This window comes from Ascidiella aspersa, chromosome 6 (genome assembly GCF_963924565.1).
Source record: "Ascidiella aspersa chromosome 6, kaAscAspe10.2, whole genome shotgun sequence".
NCBI classification, from domain to species: Eukaryota; Metazoa; Chordata; class Ascidiacea; order Phlebobranchia; family Ascidiidae; genus Ascidiella; species Ascidiella aspersa.
In genome coordinates this window covers 25,039,370-25,056,574 of record NC_139452.1, presented here as the reverse complement: position 1 = coordinate 25,056,574, position 17,205 = coordinate 25,039,370, and the positions used below count along the sequence as shown (strand labels likewise).

The 17,205-nt window shown below is 40.4% G+C and overlaps 1 protein-coding gene across 1 annotated transcript; it reads left to right on the top strand.

The window, feature by feature from the left end:
* The first annotated feature begins 14,474 nt into the window (after positions 1–14,474).
* On the top strand, positions 14,475–16,118 carry LOC146140964 (hepatocyte nuclear factor 3-alpha-like). Its single transcript, XM_083391836.1, has one exon. The coding sequence runs from the start codon at positions 14,475–14,477 to the stop codon at positions 16,116–16,118; it is 1,644 nt and encodes a 547-aa protein (XP_083247962.1).
* The last annotated feature ends 1,087 nt before the right edge of the window (positions 16,119–17,205 follow it).

Below are 17,205 nucleotides of genomic sequence, written 5' to 3'. Positions count from 1 at the left end.
AAAATATAGGCATTTATTAAATATTTTAATATATTTGATACCTTCTTCTATAATTATGTCTTCCAGTTTAAGAGCACTCGGTGAAACATATTGTCCAGCTGTAAACCCAAAAAAACGTTGTAATATAGTAAATGCTTCTACTACATATATTTTATTAGTATTAAGAAGAGTGTGATATGTGTTGCCACCCTTTCAGCAAAACGATGATTTCATAAGTTTGACTGACACTAAAGTTTAAAATTACCCAAATGTCATAACAAATTGTACTTTTTAAAAGAGCTACATCTATATTGAATTTGGGTGCAAAAAAACTCTGTTTTCTAAAACGTTTTTCCTTTTGTCAAAATAGTGTTGTTGCAAGTCGGCATTAAGTTCATTTTTTAGTACACAAAGGAATAATCTTACGCGATATTCTATGCCATTGAAGAGTCGCTGTACGTTTCACCGCAAGTGTCGAAGGCCTACTGACAGCTGGTTGCTTGCCCTTCAGTAAATAAAGTGAACGTAAGCTGTATTAATTAGTAAAATTAAAAAAATATTTTTAAATGATCGTATTTGTATCATTCTAAATGGGGTAATCAGGTGGCACTATATACAGACAATTTGTTTTAAAGTCTTGACAAGCTTTCGCTATACCCTGCTTCATCAGATCATTATCAGATCTCATACTCTTCATCAGATTTCGACTTTGACCTGATAAAGCTCGATGGTTGTGGGAAAACTTCTCAACATTTTAATACAATTAGTCTCTATAAACAGTGCCACCTGATTAACCTAATTAAAAAGTAATATTTATTCCATTACGGTCCGGGCGTTTTTAGAGGTTGACGGAACGTCCAAGCCGTGGTCCAAGGCGTTGGTTGAACTGCTTCTTATTGATAAATCTAAAACGTAATAAAATAAGTTCACTGACGTTGCAGTTTTTAGCTGATTTAGCATAATCCTTTTGGTCAAAACGAATAGATTGACAATGGATGCCGAGAAGTCTCCAAAATTAAAGAAATAATGCAATTACGTATATACATTTTTTTTTTATTAAATTTCAATGGTATCTTGATTATTATCAATTACAAAGCCCAAAATGTCGAGTATATCGACATCATCTTAATTAAGGCGTTTCTATTCGATCTTGTATAATCTTCAGTTAATGTGACTAAGAAGTAATTCAAGCATTTAAAAGGGGTACAAGCTCGTATAGAAAACGTTTTAATCAAGATGATGTCGATCTACTCGACCTTTTTGCCTTTGCAATTTTTTTACTATCAAGCTACATTACATATCCGTGCATAGTGTAGGCTACCCAGTTGTATCTTTTTGTAACTAATATTATATTGCTTGTTAGTAAAGGTATTAGCGAATATTGCCAATCAACTATACCTTTCGAAAGCCGAAGAGATGAACTACACGAATCAATGTCGAAAATAATATCGGTCCGCTCCAAATCTCCCAAACTACTTTTAATTAGGGTCAGTTTTTCTGCAAATCAAAACACACAAGTTTCACAACCAATCTTCGTCGAGGTTGGTAAATGGAGTATGCTACGCAGCTTACACTTTGTAACCGTAAGCCCAATAAAATAATTTACCAGTGTTTTAAACAAGTCATTTTGAAATGGCTCAAGTCCAAGTCAAGTCTGTATTAATAAATAATAAGTCAAGTCCCTGTCAAGTCATAATTAGAGCAAGTCAATTCCAAGTCAAGTCTTTGTCATAAAAATTAAACGTTAAGCTATTAAAATGGGGTAAACTCGTCCGATCATGAGCAATACCTTAAATTGAAAATACCAAAACGCAATAAACCACAGGCTTGTTTTATGCGAAAAAATTAGTATAAATTATACTCAGCAAAAAAAGCCTATTAAACACTTCACTTTAACCCAATTCGTTTGTCTGAAAGACTAAAGTCATTTGTAAGAAAGAAAAGTCAAGTCATTTTGCCCAAAATACTTAGGTCAAGTCGATTTGTAAAACAGTGACTTGAGTGCACTTAAGTTAAGTCATTTAAATTAATCAACTTGTAATTATAGAACACTGTAGTTACCTTCCAATCCCAAGGCATCCTCCCACAGTCTGTGGTCTTCTAAGTGCGTGAACAACTCGTACGCTGATTTAAAAACTCTGTTAAACAAAAAGTGCTTTATTTCTGATTAACATTCTGTCATGTGGCCGTTCGTTTTCAGTGGAATATATTACAGTAGCCTACTCTTACATATCCGAAGTGTTTAAGAAATGCTTGTGAATTTTCGCCAATTCTTCGCTGGAGAGTTGTGAAGACACTTTCTCTATTGCCCTATTGTAGTGTAAACGTCTCCTGAAAAATGACAGGTTACTTCGTTTTACTTTTATCTTATATTTAATGACAGTTAGGCTGTCATTGCCCTAAAATAAATCAGTGGTTCTCAACCGGGGTGCCGCGACACCCTTGGGTGCCATTTCTAGTGCCCAAGGGTGCCGATAAGTATTTGAGAATTTTTAGGAATCTGGTTTTTGCTCAACTCTTACAACATTTTGTGTAAGATTGGAGTGGAATAATCCATTTATAACTTCCTACGCTGTGTACAGTTGAGGGGTGTGACATTCTAGTGATTTACCTACGGAAAAAGCTTGTAGGTTGCAATCTATTTATTATTTCTGAGGGGTGCCGCAAGCCATAAAAGGCTGACAACCACTGCACTAAATACCGGTAGTCATTCAGCTTACGGTGTTATCTTCGAGATTTCTATTCCTGGTTGCTTCTGCACTTTTATCGAACTGCTGTTTGTTTGCTTGTATTCGTTCAGAAGTTTTAACAACATGTCTGCGTTACCTGCATTCGAAGGTGCTTATGTTAAGTCGATGCCAGTCCCATAACTTTTACCTACTAAGTACGAATATCAAAGCTCATACAGTAGTAGATATAATTTTGAAATAACTTTCTATTCATGTTGAAAATGAAGTACAGAATTGTTCGAAACGTTCAAAATGATACTTAGCCTACTTCTGTATAGACTTTGATATAGTACACCGAAAAGCCATTGCAGACTCGACGAATCTGTCGATCAAGTCATGCAAGCAGAGCAGACTAGAAAAACAACTAGCCTACAGTGAGGTTCGAGCTCACGACCTCCGGTCAAGCAAGGTCAGCTTCAGAAGGGCTAGATCTCCGTTGTTAACACACATATGCGTGTACATATGTTTCATTGGCTTTGATATACTACGTTTTACTACAATTTCCGACCACTCTGAGGCAATTTACCCGGCTAACAAAGTAATTCAAATCGATTTCTGAAAAAACATTGAAATTATGCAAAATTAGGACATTTAATTCTAATACAAGCACCAACCAAACCCAAATGCCCAACCCTAATAATAATCACGTATTGGTGTAAGCATAAAAAAGCGATCTGATCAAATCGCAACTTCCTTTTTTTCACTTTTAAATTATGAGACAACCCAAACGCGCAGCATAAATTTAAGACCAACAGATTTATATTTATTCCTATATTAGATAACTTGGTTAGATAAGCTTTAGTGATATGCAAAACGTTAAAGTGATATGCAAAACGTTAATGAATATGAGGCCGTGCAGCATTCTTGATGTCCATGGGCCGAGCTTTGTTATCTATTTCTAGACCTTAATAAAACATATAACACGTTTGGGCAACACTTACCCGAAAAAATACGTCAATTCAAACAGAAGGTTCTAGTAAAACACTTGTTGACAAGCAAACTCATGCACAAAATGAAAATCTGGTCGAATAAAGTGCTTTTATGTGGTTTAAATTGGCCAAACTGACAATATACAAGAACACGTGACCGATTAGGCACATTAATCATATTGTCATATTGCTCGAAACAACAGGATTGATAGTATAATTTGAACTAATTGCATTTTGTAGAGTTTATTATAGTCCGACGGCGCAACATTTCAAAGGTTTGCATAGAGCCTTTGGGCTGAATGGGCTGAAAATATTTCTTAAGTGCGCGCCAAAAGCATTAGTAAAAAAAAATTTGTGCGTAGGCCAAACATTTATAAAAAATGGCCGGCCTTATGTACAAGGCTGGCTCAATGTCCCCCTGTTCGGCATCCGCTCCTGGTTTAGGTTACTTTTGCATACATTAAAATCATAATCATTTTCCTACAACATATGTTTCTACCGTCATTGCGTCTTTCCCAGCTCAGTAGCATCTTGTACTTGGTCTCTTGTACGTCTTTCGGGTTGTCCGTTTCAATGTTGTCTATGTCGCTGTCCGGCAATTTCAACGCCTGACGCGCGAACTGCTTCCATTCTTTATTGGTGAGTTGTTCTAAAACGGAATAGTATATTGTGACGTTGCTTTCTCTGGAATGTTCCGCTGCGGAAACAATCAGATTCGATTCGGATTCTTCTGTTGGCTTGATGTCGTTTTCCATAACCAACGTGTAAGTTACAGCTAAACAGTGCGCTGTGAATTTTGAAGGCTACACAAGAAGTTAAACACGTGTTTCCACCAAACAATCGTTACTTTTATTAAAGCATTTTAACCAGCGCCTATATGTGCAAACGATAAATGTCCAAATTAAAAATAAGTTCTACCGCTGCTTGTTTGTTTTATCCGACGTTTCGGCTACCTGTCCAGGATGGAAATATCACATTCCCTTATGAAAGCATCCTGGATAGATATATATACTGTGCCTGGTAGTAGCAACAATTTTATTGAAAATGTATGTCTATGTGCTGACAAGCTATATGCGATATAATTATTATTTATCTAACACAGGGCTACTCAACTGGCGGCCCTAAACGTCCACTGAAAATATAATCGAATACTGTGATCAGACGACAATTTCCAGAAACTCATAAGAATGCATATTTTCCTAAAAGCCGACTACAACACAACAATCCACATTGTGCTTCCCGGACACTTTGCATTTAACTGCTTTAAAATATTTAACCGCCTTGACCGGACCTTCAAACACGTGTGTAGCTGCATATTGGCCTTAGCCTGTTAAGTAGCCCTGATCTAGCAGTAACTGTTGCGCCGGATTGCTTATACTTAATGTCCTTTGTTGTTGTGGCCCATCAGGTTCTGATGCATATACAATACTCTAAGGCCAATGAAGGTGTTAGGCATTACAATCAGGCAGACTAACGGAAGTTTGGCCGTAGCTGATGAATGTTTCGAAACGCGTCATGGGTGTAGCTGTATATGTTTAACTCTATATGTATTGCGTACCGTTTGCGTAACAAGCTTAACGCTACAAATGAAAATATACACAACGATAAGTCTAACGCAGGTCACGGGATTTTCGTGTGGTTTGGTATTTGTACTTTTGGTGTTTATTGTAAGCAAGTTTACACGTGCATCAGTTGAAGCATTAATATATTCTTCAAATTAAGAAATACTGACTTCATTCGAGTTAAGAGATATGGCTATGCCTTTGCTGGCGATATAGATATATATTTTAAGATATTTTAATAGTGTCTGACCTGAATTGCTAGCTTTGCTAGAGTATTCTGATAATAATGTATTTCTGTAATGCTTTTGATTGTTTATTTATTTCACCATGGGCCACTGAAAATAAAGATGTATTATTTGTCAAAATAACATGATTGATTGTCGCATCCTTGCAGTTAAATTATATATTATCAGTAAAAATTACATATTTTTTCGTCGCCAGAAAAATTACTTTAAAGGTGATTTGTATTTGTTCGTGTGTTACTACAGTTACAGAGTTAAATGGGCACTTGCCACTGCTTTTTATTTTCAAATCCAAATCTTTGAAAGCTTTAACCAACATGCTTCTGTAATTCAAGTCCAATTTTTTACCAATGTCGTGTATAAGCTATATTAAATGTTTTTGTCAACGATTCAAGGCGGCCTAGCGTGATTGAAATAAATATAAGGATGAGCGCATTAGGCCTTTTCTCAGAAGAACTCTTCCAGTAATTTATACCACCAGCCAGTTTGCTGTATGCTTTTTACCATGTTTCGTTCTCACTTAAACACTTACCTTTGCTCAGCTATGGACTCATAACACTGGGAAACAATTTTTTTATTTTATGTTACATTACCTTTTTCAATTGATCCTTGATATATTATTCGCCCTGATTTTAAATCTGAAGTCGGTACTTTTCTACATGCTCTAGATTTCATGCAGTTTGAAAATTTGGGTTTTTATAAAAGCGGATTTATGTACGCCTATACGTATGTTTACGTAATTAACCTAATCCTGGTTACAAAAAAACGCAGCGCCCCATCTTTTAAACACAAACGCTTATCCAATTCTGTCCCATTTGCCAATTGGATTTACTAGCTCATCAGTAAAATCAGAGTAGTAATACAGCATGCTTTCAATGCTTGGCAGCTCGCTCTATGTTGATATTAGTGTCTTGGAGGAACACACGAGTGGGTGCGGTCATGTAAGGCTACCAGAACGATCCTTGAGTTAAAAGTTGATGGTGTGCGTAGCTTGCCAGGCAAGTCAACCAAATACGGTCTTAAATTTGTCATTTTTATATTGCGTTTTTATTGCTGGGAATATAGTTTATGCATAACTTCTTCTAGTAGTAGCACCAACGTTAGAAAAAAAATACCAAAAATTGTTTAACCTTAAGTAAATTGCAACAACTTTTTCAAAATTGTAATCAATTAAAACAGTTAATTTAATCTCCGCTTTTTCCAAATTGACTTAAGTTAAAGTCAATTAACTCTTTTTTTCACAAAATAATTTATTTGTTAATTAAGCATTACTTGAAATATTATTTGGCCTCAATAGCACTAAGGCTACAAGTGAACCACTAGATGGCAGTAACAAACTATTTTAGACTATTAAGTATTTTTGAAATTCCATCTAATCTGCTTTACTCGTTTGTCTCGAATGCAATACCAAAGGTTACCATTGGGGGATATAGGATCATTCTTTTGGGGGCGCATTTATTACGTCATAAATTGCTTCATACCGCGACGTCAAAATTTAGATGTAATTTAAACAAGGACGAACTGATGCACAAAGATGCACTTAAAGTCAATCGCAATATACGCCCAAAAATATGCGTTTATTTGGTTTAGAACGGCAAAACTTTCACCATAGTTTGAAGGAAATCTCAAGCACAGAACACATAAAAATTAGTACTTTTAATCTACAGCTGAATAGCCTAACCGAAAAAAAGGACAAAAATCATAGAGCAGTAATTCTTAAAATAAGCAGAACATATAGGCCTAACACAATCCAAGCATTTGTATTTAAGTATAGTTAAAGTTAGCAAATCATACATTTTTTATTAAACTTTTACCTTTTTGTGTGCCAATAAATCGTGAACAATACGGCCGACAATCACAAATATTACATCAAAAAAATATTTATAACATCATAATTATATTTGGCTTGTTGTAACAATTTCGTGACGACCTGAAATTTTCAAAGCTGGGGCGATTTGAGCAATCGATTAAGTCAAGGTCCAAGCACGCAAATAGTTTGACTTCATCCAGGAAAAACGAAATAAGAACAGCATCAACCACGAAATAAAGCCCAGTTCGGAATACGACCAAAACAGGACTAACACCCAACAGTCGTAACAACATATCAATCGGAATAAGACCTAAATTGCCATAATCATACCTATACAACCTTTTATCACTAACTTCCCTAATAATTTTAACCCTAGCCCAATTTTAAACCCTTACCATTACCCAACAGTTACCCCAAACAGACGCAATCAATCTGGTGCCAAAACATCGGCGTCCTAACGGCGTCTGTCAAACTAGGGCGTCCAAACTCGACACCAAAACAACCGATGGCAGACCGACGGCCCCTGATCGCCCCATACCCTCTTCATACAGTTTCAGATGTTATTTTGGCCATTAGGCCTTATTTCGATAAACTTGGAACTTCTTTCGGAGAGTTTACGTCTTATTCAGACAATTTAATCTTATTCTGTCTTGGATATTAATATGCATTTAGCATTATTATGCTGTGGTCTTAATGCTATTGTAATATGGATTATTTTTCTTTAGATATTGTGGCCTTATAGGTCTTATTATGTGTTCCCAAATGGTTTACGAACGTATACTTCAAAAACTACGTACGGAGTCACAGAGCTTGAAACATTCCTTTTGTTGTAGGGATGTTAATGTAATCGTTCGAACAAAGCACATACGGGAAAGATTCAAAATGTTACCAAACAAAAACGACAAAAAAACTGTGAACAAACTATGTAAAAAAACAATATAGATAACAATAAAGTCGATAAGGCAAATTTTTGACTTTTGTCAAAATTTAAACGGTAAGTCAAAATTTGTGAAAATCATTTCCGATGTCAAACTTTGTTTGCAAAAGTATTGTCGTCGTTTATGCGTTGCGGAGCCTATATTGTTTTTTTGGTTTCTATATTTCGTAGTTTATAGTTATTACTCTGTCGTGGCGATTTTTGATCACGTGTCTTAAATTAGGACACATGTATTGAGCAGCATAATTGTGTCTTGCTGCATTTCTGATGATAAAGATAATTGTGATCAGCCAAATTCTTTAACTAAAATAGGATAGGATGACACGTTTGGTAAAACGTTTTCGAATAATACTTTATTTATATTCAAGATTTTAAATAAAGCACTATTCGAACGTTGAAAATAAGCTACCTATCCCAGTATAGGCTTCGATATTCCGTCTCCAATTTATATCTACCGCGTTTTAGTTTTATATGTATCGCCTTTATCTTTAACTCCGCCCATCGCTTATACCCTTTATTTTTTTCTTGTACAAGAACGCTTTGAAAGCAGTTTGATCCTTCGAAAAAACGACCCCGAAAATTTTTCAACAAGTGTCGCGAAACAGGTGAGAAAGTGAGATCGCACAGCTTTTGGGCTCCTTGCGTAAACAGGACAGTTTTATCCCGGGGGCTTGGGGGTAAATGAAATAACTTAATTCCAAGTTAAGTCACATGTAAAATTACTTTAGTCCAAGTCAATTCTTTCAGTATAAATGTCAAATCAAGACCAGCCAAGTCCTTGATACTATTAACTTTATACTTTTAAAAATGCTAAACTCGTGCGATTATGAGCAATAACTGAGGTAAAAATTAACGCAGCATGTAGCAAGCAAATTGTTTTATGTGCAAAGCTCAAGATAAAAAGCTCAATTTAAAAAAAAAAAACTGCTAAATGAAAACACTTAAATTTAACCCAAGTCATTGTCCAAAAGACTTAAGTCAAGTCAAAGTCAAGTCAAGGAATTTTGCCCAAAAGACTTAAGTCAAGTCAAGGAATTTTGCCCAAAAGACTTAAGTCAAACAATTTAAAAACAATCGAGTCACAATCAAGTCGTTGACCTAGCTAAGTCATAACAACACCGGTTCAAGGGGTCTTCTTCCTATCCCCGGGGCGGCCTTTAAAGGGTTAAAAATCGTCCGAGACAAAATCTAATCGCTCCGAGTGATCGCTTTCGGTCAGCGGGAGAATCGATTTATGGCAAATCCGAATAGATTCGCCCCCCTCGATCTAACAGCGATCGGCACGGAGTCGAACAATGGATCAAATGGGCCACAGGCAGGTCCCGCGGCATTACCAGCCGCAACCTTAAACGCCGAATATTTCCCGCTCCACAAAGCGCTGGGGGGGGGACAATGAGGGGGGCCCGGGGGGAGGGGGTCCGTGATGAATGGCGCCCGAATCGATGCTCGTGTGTTGACGCGCCGGGCGTGTCCCTTCCCGTTTTGTCCGGCGGCGAAACGAAAGGCGAACGCCGCGATTCTCGATTTCAAAATGGCGGCCGCTCGTCTTTGGCGCGTCCGCCGTTCGCCCGCGCGCGTAAATGATTAATCCGGCCTTTTATGGCGAAACGTGAGCGGCCTGGTTGTGCAAAAGGCCCCGGCGATCCCGGGAAGAGTTGAGCAATTAAACCGTCCCTCCACTCCCCCCCCCCCCTGGCCGGAAAATGGAAAGAAATAGCTTGGAGCGCTCGTAAACGCTCCGGCCCGACGTCACACACAACGAGCGCCGGAAAGAGATCAAATATTTGCAGTCGGATTAATCATCAAGCCGCGGCGGCGAGGTGCGCGCGCTGGCCGGGAACGCAATGGCAAAGGGGACCGGCGGGAGGCCGTTGCCCGAATCCTGGTCTGGCCCGTGCGCTTGTTTGCCCTGCTCTTAATTGGTCCCCCTCCCCCCCTTTTTTTCGCCGACTCGCCGCGCCCGGAATCGTTATCGCCGAGCCAAATTTCGTGCCTTATCGTTGCGAGTCGTGCACCTTGTTTTCCTCGCCCGCGCACCTCGATTGATGGGTACTTTACATGTTGCTGCCAGCACTTCGAAAAATCCTTTCCCCGCTAACCGATGGCCAGGCTGCTGTTGCCTTTTGCTAATTGCTCGTGTTCCACACGCCCTTTCAGTAGAATCAGGCGCACCAACCTGCGTTGTAGGCCTAATGACTTAAGTCAATGACAAAAAAGTCAATGACTTGACCTATAAGTACACTTAAGCCACTGTTTTTAAATAGCTTGACCAATCTTAGACATTTTTAACAAACGAATCAATTTGGCTTGACTTGAGTCTTTTGGACAAATGACTTGAGTTGAAATGAAGTGTTTTTTTAAGCATTTTGTTTTCAAACCGGTTGATTTATCCTAAGTTTTGCATATAAAACGATTTGCTTGCTATATGTTGCGTTTTGGGTTACTTTTACTTGAGTTATTGGTCATAATCGAATAAATTTCCAATTCAACAAGTTTAGCGGTATTAATGACAAGAACTTAGCTTGGAGTTGACTAATTGTGGCTTGATCGGGACTTGACTTCGTTATTTATGCAAAATCAATTGAAATGGACAGAAGTCATTTCAAAATGTTTACAACACTAACAACAACCAACCAGAAAATTAAAATCAAAATCGTAGCACCATACGGCTGAAAAATGCTTAGATCTTAGTACACAAGGGTGTTTTTTCGCAAATTACAATAATTTTATCAAAGTACACATTGAACGACCAGATAACCGCCACTTTGTTGTCCAGCGTATAAAATGGCTTTGTTATCAAGTTTCCAAAAATCACGATTTCGAAGACCCCAGTCAGTCAAACAGTGCATTGTTCGTAGAAACGTTGTTCTTACACTCCAGCTAAAATCCCAATAGTAAAACTGGAAATTTCCAATGTGAATCACTTGAAACGTGACTGAAAAAATCCCACTTTCAGTCATATTTAAATGCTATTTTTGGTCTTAACTCACTGTCTTTTAACATAACAATTTCGTGCTTTCATATGTAACTAGTTCAACGTGAAGTTGCATCATTGCTCATAAATATATATAAAACTATTTTGCTATATTACTACGTTAAATGTCATATTGACTTAATTAATTATTTGTCAACACGACTTAATTAATTATTTGCAGAAAAAATGTCTCTGAAATAGCATTGCTACTTCGAAAAACGTATAACTAACTGGTAAATAATTTTCATACCTAAACAAAACTACGATTAAGGCCGTACCAAATTCGATCCATAGTATATGTTTGTCTATCATTGTCGATATTTAAAGTTGCCTCATTGTAGATCAGAATCTAGTTAAATGCTTGCTTTAGAACACAAATGATAAGAGTCATATTAAAACCAGTGTTGTAAACAGGTAATTTTAAAATAACTGAAGTCCAAGTTAAGTCTTTTCAAAAACGCAAGTCAGGTCCCAATTAAAGTCGAAAGTTGCCCAAGTCAAGTCCGAGTCAAGCCATTAAGAGATCAAGTCAACAACAAACAACGATTAACCATTAAAATTGGTAAACTCGCCCGATTGTGAGCAATACCTCAACTAAAACATGCGAAACAACAACAACATGTAGGAATCAAATCGTTTTACGCGCAACAAACAAATGAGATAATTAACCCAATTTTATTGGAAACACTTCATTTCAACGAAAGTCGTTTGACTCACTGACTGAAGTCCAAGTCAAGTCATTTAAAAAAAGTGACTTAACTCAACTCATTGACTTAAGTCATCACAACACTGTTTATGTTTTTTTTAAGAAGATAATTTAGAAATTGCTAGCAAAAGATTATTATGATAATGCTTTCCTTCCAAATTCGCGAAATCCCGGGATAATACTCGACGAGTGGTTAACCTTCACCTGACCTCGGGCCACAAGCCCTGCTCTTCCCTTATCGGCCAATCACCAACCGCGTCGGGTCCTCTTTGTTGTGGTGGCCTCCAACACCCCCGAGGCGCGAATTTTGATCCGCAAAAACGATCCGTCAATGTTTGGGGATCGCTGTGCCCGTGCCTTGATCGTCTATGCTCACCCGAAAGTGCGCCACAGGTGCTGGTAAGAAAGCGAAAAGGGGCGTACTTTGGCGATGTGCCGCCTCGTTTGCCTTGAGTGGCCGCTTCCCTTGTTCCGATTTGCGCGATTAACCTTTCATGCTTTTTCAATTGTCTGCTGCTCCTCTGCCGAATTGCAATCCGCTTCTGAAGAACATTTAAGGTCTTCCGTTGCCAGACGTTGTACTCGCTTGCCAGCGATTTTGCCAAGAAAATTAGCACTTGGCTGATCAACATAAAAATGATTCAATCGCATAGCTCTTTCGTTCTAAAACACTGAATTATGAAAGCCATATAACGCCTGAAAATGGAAGATCTTCAGATATGATTTAGTATGATCTGACTCTCACCGAAGAAGATGCTCTCTAAAGCATTTCTAGCCTCAAAACCCAAGTGTTTCTTTGTTTCACGTAAAAAAACTAATAAACAAACTAAAACTCCTCTAATCTGATAACCTGAAGTGAACGGTTGCAAAGATTCGTTGCGCTGTAGCCTAATTCTGCTTATTCCAGTTGGTGCACTATTGAAGACAAGTGCGCCATGTTGCTCTCGCAAGCATGTCCTGTTCAAACTCGGCAACCAAGCAGCAGTTTCACTGTAATATAAGCCAGGTTTGGATTAGCCGTGTCCATGTAAATTTGCCTTCACGCCCGATAATATAGACTTCTGTTTGTAAAAGCGTCCAAACCAAATACCGCAGCATCCAGCGTGTGTGTGAGGAATCCAACATAAACCAGAAGCCTATTTACAGTTTCGGATTTATAACTGTACGCCGGCTCCCAAGCTACACACAGGCCTGTGTACATTCGTCGTGTGAACACAGAACAAGCAACGTAAACCTATAGGGTCTATCAACAGATCTCTAAACGTGTTCGCTTCCTTTAATAAATAGAGATCTGGCGGTATCAGTAAATACGGCAAGTTTGCGCTGGACGCTTTGAATCAACACGGCCCAGGACCGAAGAAATTTTAACAACATATTTGCGGGAAAATATTGACAAGGAAAACTCTCGCCTTCTCTCCGTTTTTTTACACGCTCAAATACGTTAAGTCAACGAAAAGCGATTTGTTGTTTGGAAGTTCAATATTATGCCTTTTTGTGTGCGCGGCGGCCTGCTTGTTGACATGAAGCCTCCTGCAGTATAGATTCAAACCCGCGGCTCTAAACAGTGCGCAGAATCGAGTCAACACTACTGGGATTTTATTGTTGACAAGAAGGGCTTTACAACCCATCTAAAAACACAGCCGTGTATACAGGAAAGCCGACAGTTCAAATAATCCGCTGTTTCGGCGTTTACCTTTACGGGAATGTTGCGAAGAGAGTATACAATAAAACGGCAATGCACACAAATCGGTTGCCGGTGCTTTCTTGGTTCTTGTTTTGTTTGTGTATCGCTTTTATGTGTATCTTAAAAATTTAAACGGCGATTCCCATGTAGAGACATGATCATTTTTTATCTTAAAAACAAAAGGGGCGTCCACAGGCTGTGGTCCCTATACGTATAGGAAAAACAGCTGTATCCTGAATGGACGAGGCAGGAATTTACAAGGCCGTTGGAGGCAAAGGGTTTCGCAACAAGGCTGTTGGCCGCGTCAGCGTTTTTATTTTTTTACAGGTGGAAAGGGCGCGCCCAAGGCCCGCGATCCCGGCAGCAGAAAGGCGAAATAGATACAAGGTAGAGAAAGAGGACCCCGATTAGGCCCGAACGGCGCCAACCGCGCTCGTATAATACGCGCGAGGGAAGACGCCAGCAGCAGCTAAAGGTGGCTTTATAAAACAAAAAATAGCATAAAATAAAGCGCGGCGTACGGATGACTGTAGCTGCTATAGCCCGATACTGGTGCTGTACAGCGGCGGTCCAATTCCCGCGTTGGCGGGCGATAAAAAACAAGAGCACAAGTTAAATATTAAAAGCTTGCGACACAGGTACGGGACGGGGTCGAGATGGCGCGCGCACAGCCGTCACACACACGCGCCTGTTTCTTGGCACACGCATGCGCACGCACGTGTGTGCGTCCTCTGTTTGCCAAAGAGCGGTGGGCCCGTTTTTGCGAGTCCCAAGCGCCGAGGCAGCGACGCTTTCGCGGCGGCTAATTCATTCTCGAGCTCGAACAGGCAAGGCAGACAGGGAGCCCGGTTTCGCAGCAGTTTAGCGCATCAGATTAATCGCGAGAAGTAGATCTTTGCGCCCAACGGCAACGCAAGAGATGATGTACAGTGCAACCTCAACGGAAATGATACCGGCGCCGACTGCAAGGTACCCGGTCGCCTACCAGCCTAGCTACTCCACATCGGCTGCCGGGGTGCCCTCCAGCTACCAAAACGCGGTCAACGTGGTCCCAACCTACAGCAGCAACCCTACAGGGGCCATCGCGAGTCCGATGTCACAGGCCTTTGGCGCCGCGTTGCCGCATCCGTCGGCTGCCAGTCAGTTCTCCCAGCAGATGAACAGCGCCGGCATGACGTCTCCCTACCCGGCCATGAGCCCTAACATAGGCATCAGCCCCAATATGGCCCTGGTGCCTGGTCACCGACCGGTAGACAAGAACGCAAACGCCTATAGGCGAACCTACACGCACGCTAAGCCGCCGTACAGCTACATCTCGCTCATCACAATGGCGATCCAGTCCTGCCCTAGCAAGATGATGACCTTAAGCGAGGTCTACCAGTGGATCATGGACCTCTTTCCGTTCTACAGGGCCAATCAGCAGCGCTGGCAAAACTCCATTCGCCACAGCCTTTCATTCAACGACTGCTTCGTCAAGGTGCCGCGCTCGCCCGACAAGCCAGGCAAGGGCTCGTACTGGAGTCTTCATCCGGACGCTGGGAACATGTTTGAGAACGGCTGCTACCTGCGCCGTCAAAAACGCTTCAAGTGCGAAAAGAAAGCCGCACTAAAGGCGCAACAGTCGCGAGTCAAGGACGACCCGGACAAGGAGAACGACGGCGAAGAGATGGACGAAAACGGAATGATTGTGAGCCAGGTGGAGCAGTTGGAAGACCATGACCGGCAAGTAGATACCAAGCCTATCCTTCTGCCTAACGAGCACTCGCCAACTACAACTCCAGGCGACGGCGCTGCAGCCAACATCCACACCCTTAAACCGATCGAGAATCCAGCCCAGGCCTCGGCAGCGGCCATATCACAGCAGCAGGTCGACGCGGCTGCGCCAATCATGGTGGGCCAGAACTCTCAGGTGATGTACAGCTACCCCCAGGGCCACTTCATGGCGCCCACCTTCCAGCAAATGATGCCGGCCACAGCAGGCGCCGCCGGCACCGAGAATGGCATGGCGATCGGGCACCCGCATATGCACGCCATGAGCGCTATCAAGCAAGACGGCAGCAACCACTTCTCGCATCCGTTCTCCATTAACAGCCTGATGAACGCCGACCAGCAAAACAAGGATATGCGAGCCTACCAGGACGCCTTCCAAATGCACCCCTATTACGCCCCTCTACAGACGCACCAGGCCCCTGGTCTGCTCCCCCCGCCCCCTGTGAGCGCCCTGCCCCAGTACCCCTCCCCACATCACCACCATCAACAGCAGCAGCAGCAACAGCAGCACGAGGCTTCGCAGCAAGTGATGGCGAACACTGCCTCGTCCCCCAACTCTGAACAGCAGCAACAGCAGGTTACCACCGAAATCAACCACCACGTTATGCAGGCCGTTACCCCTAGCAACGTGAGCGCGCACCATCACCAGCAGCAACAGCAGCACCTCATCCCTATGTCGGCCCTATCCAGGGAGATGGAAAGCCAGCCGGTCCAGATTACCGAATCGTCCTACTATACGGCAGGCGCCCAACGGACCAGTGTGATGCAACCTGTTCAAACTCAGGCGCAGAGCTAAGCGACCGTCGTTTGTTTTGCGGTGAGTACAGTTGGCAATTAGGCTGTTAAAACGCTGGGCTGTCGGTTAATATTGTTTCAAATTAACAGGGATGCCTAAATATAAGAGTCGAGTGTGATATAGGGTTATGCCATATAGGGTAAACAGTAGCACTATATGATCACAGACTGTATTAAAATCTTCACACGGTTTCGTACATCCGTGCTTCATTAGGTTAAAGTGGAAAATTTTCTTGCCAAGATTTGAATACAATTTTTCTTTTTACTCTATTTAGAATTAGGCAAATACGGCCATTTACAAAAAGGGTTAGGCCAGTGGCTCTTAACCAATGGCTTTCCAGGGCAATTTACACCTAAGGCAATTTTTGATAGGTAATTTCGAAGATGACATGATATGATATGTCTGACCAATAAAATGCAACCTTTCGAATGTTAAATTTTAAGGTTATGACATGTATTGTTTATTCACGACAATTGCGGTAGTAACTTTATTATGTAAAAAAGAGCAATTAAAGTCATTTTTAAGGTCGACAGCAAAAAGCTTAAGAAAGACTGTTTGGACATTTCCATAGGACTCGCTTTTTTATTCTAACAAATTTTTATGTTTTGTTTCTCCCGAAAGGCATTGTAAATATATATATGTAACCCCAAGTGTAGATTTTACCAACTAAAAGCAACAGATCTTTAAAAAAATATCGATTCCTATAGATATAGAGCATTTGTTGTTAGGAAATTCAGTGTATATCAGGCCTCAGTCTAAACTTCTAAACTTTGTGTCAAAAATGACCTGATACAACTATAGGTTTGTAAGAATTTTATAAGGTTTTGCTTCACTAAACCAACAATCCCTTTTTACCATATTTCATTAGATCCAATTTTACCAAGGCTACCATTTTTCTGTGCTCACACTTTATAATGCCTTATGACAAACATATATATTTCAAATTTATTGAATTTTTTTTTAATGGTTGGGATATGGCATTATGCGAAATTAAAACGTTATCTATACTTAAAACATAGCAAAAAGTATGAAATGGTTAAAACTAATATGTTTAATCTCAACGACCCAGCCGTATTACATTTACATG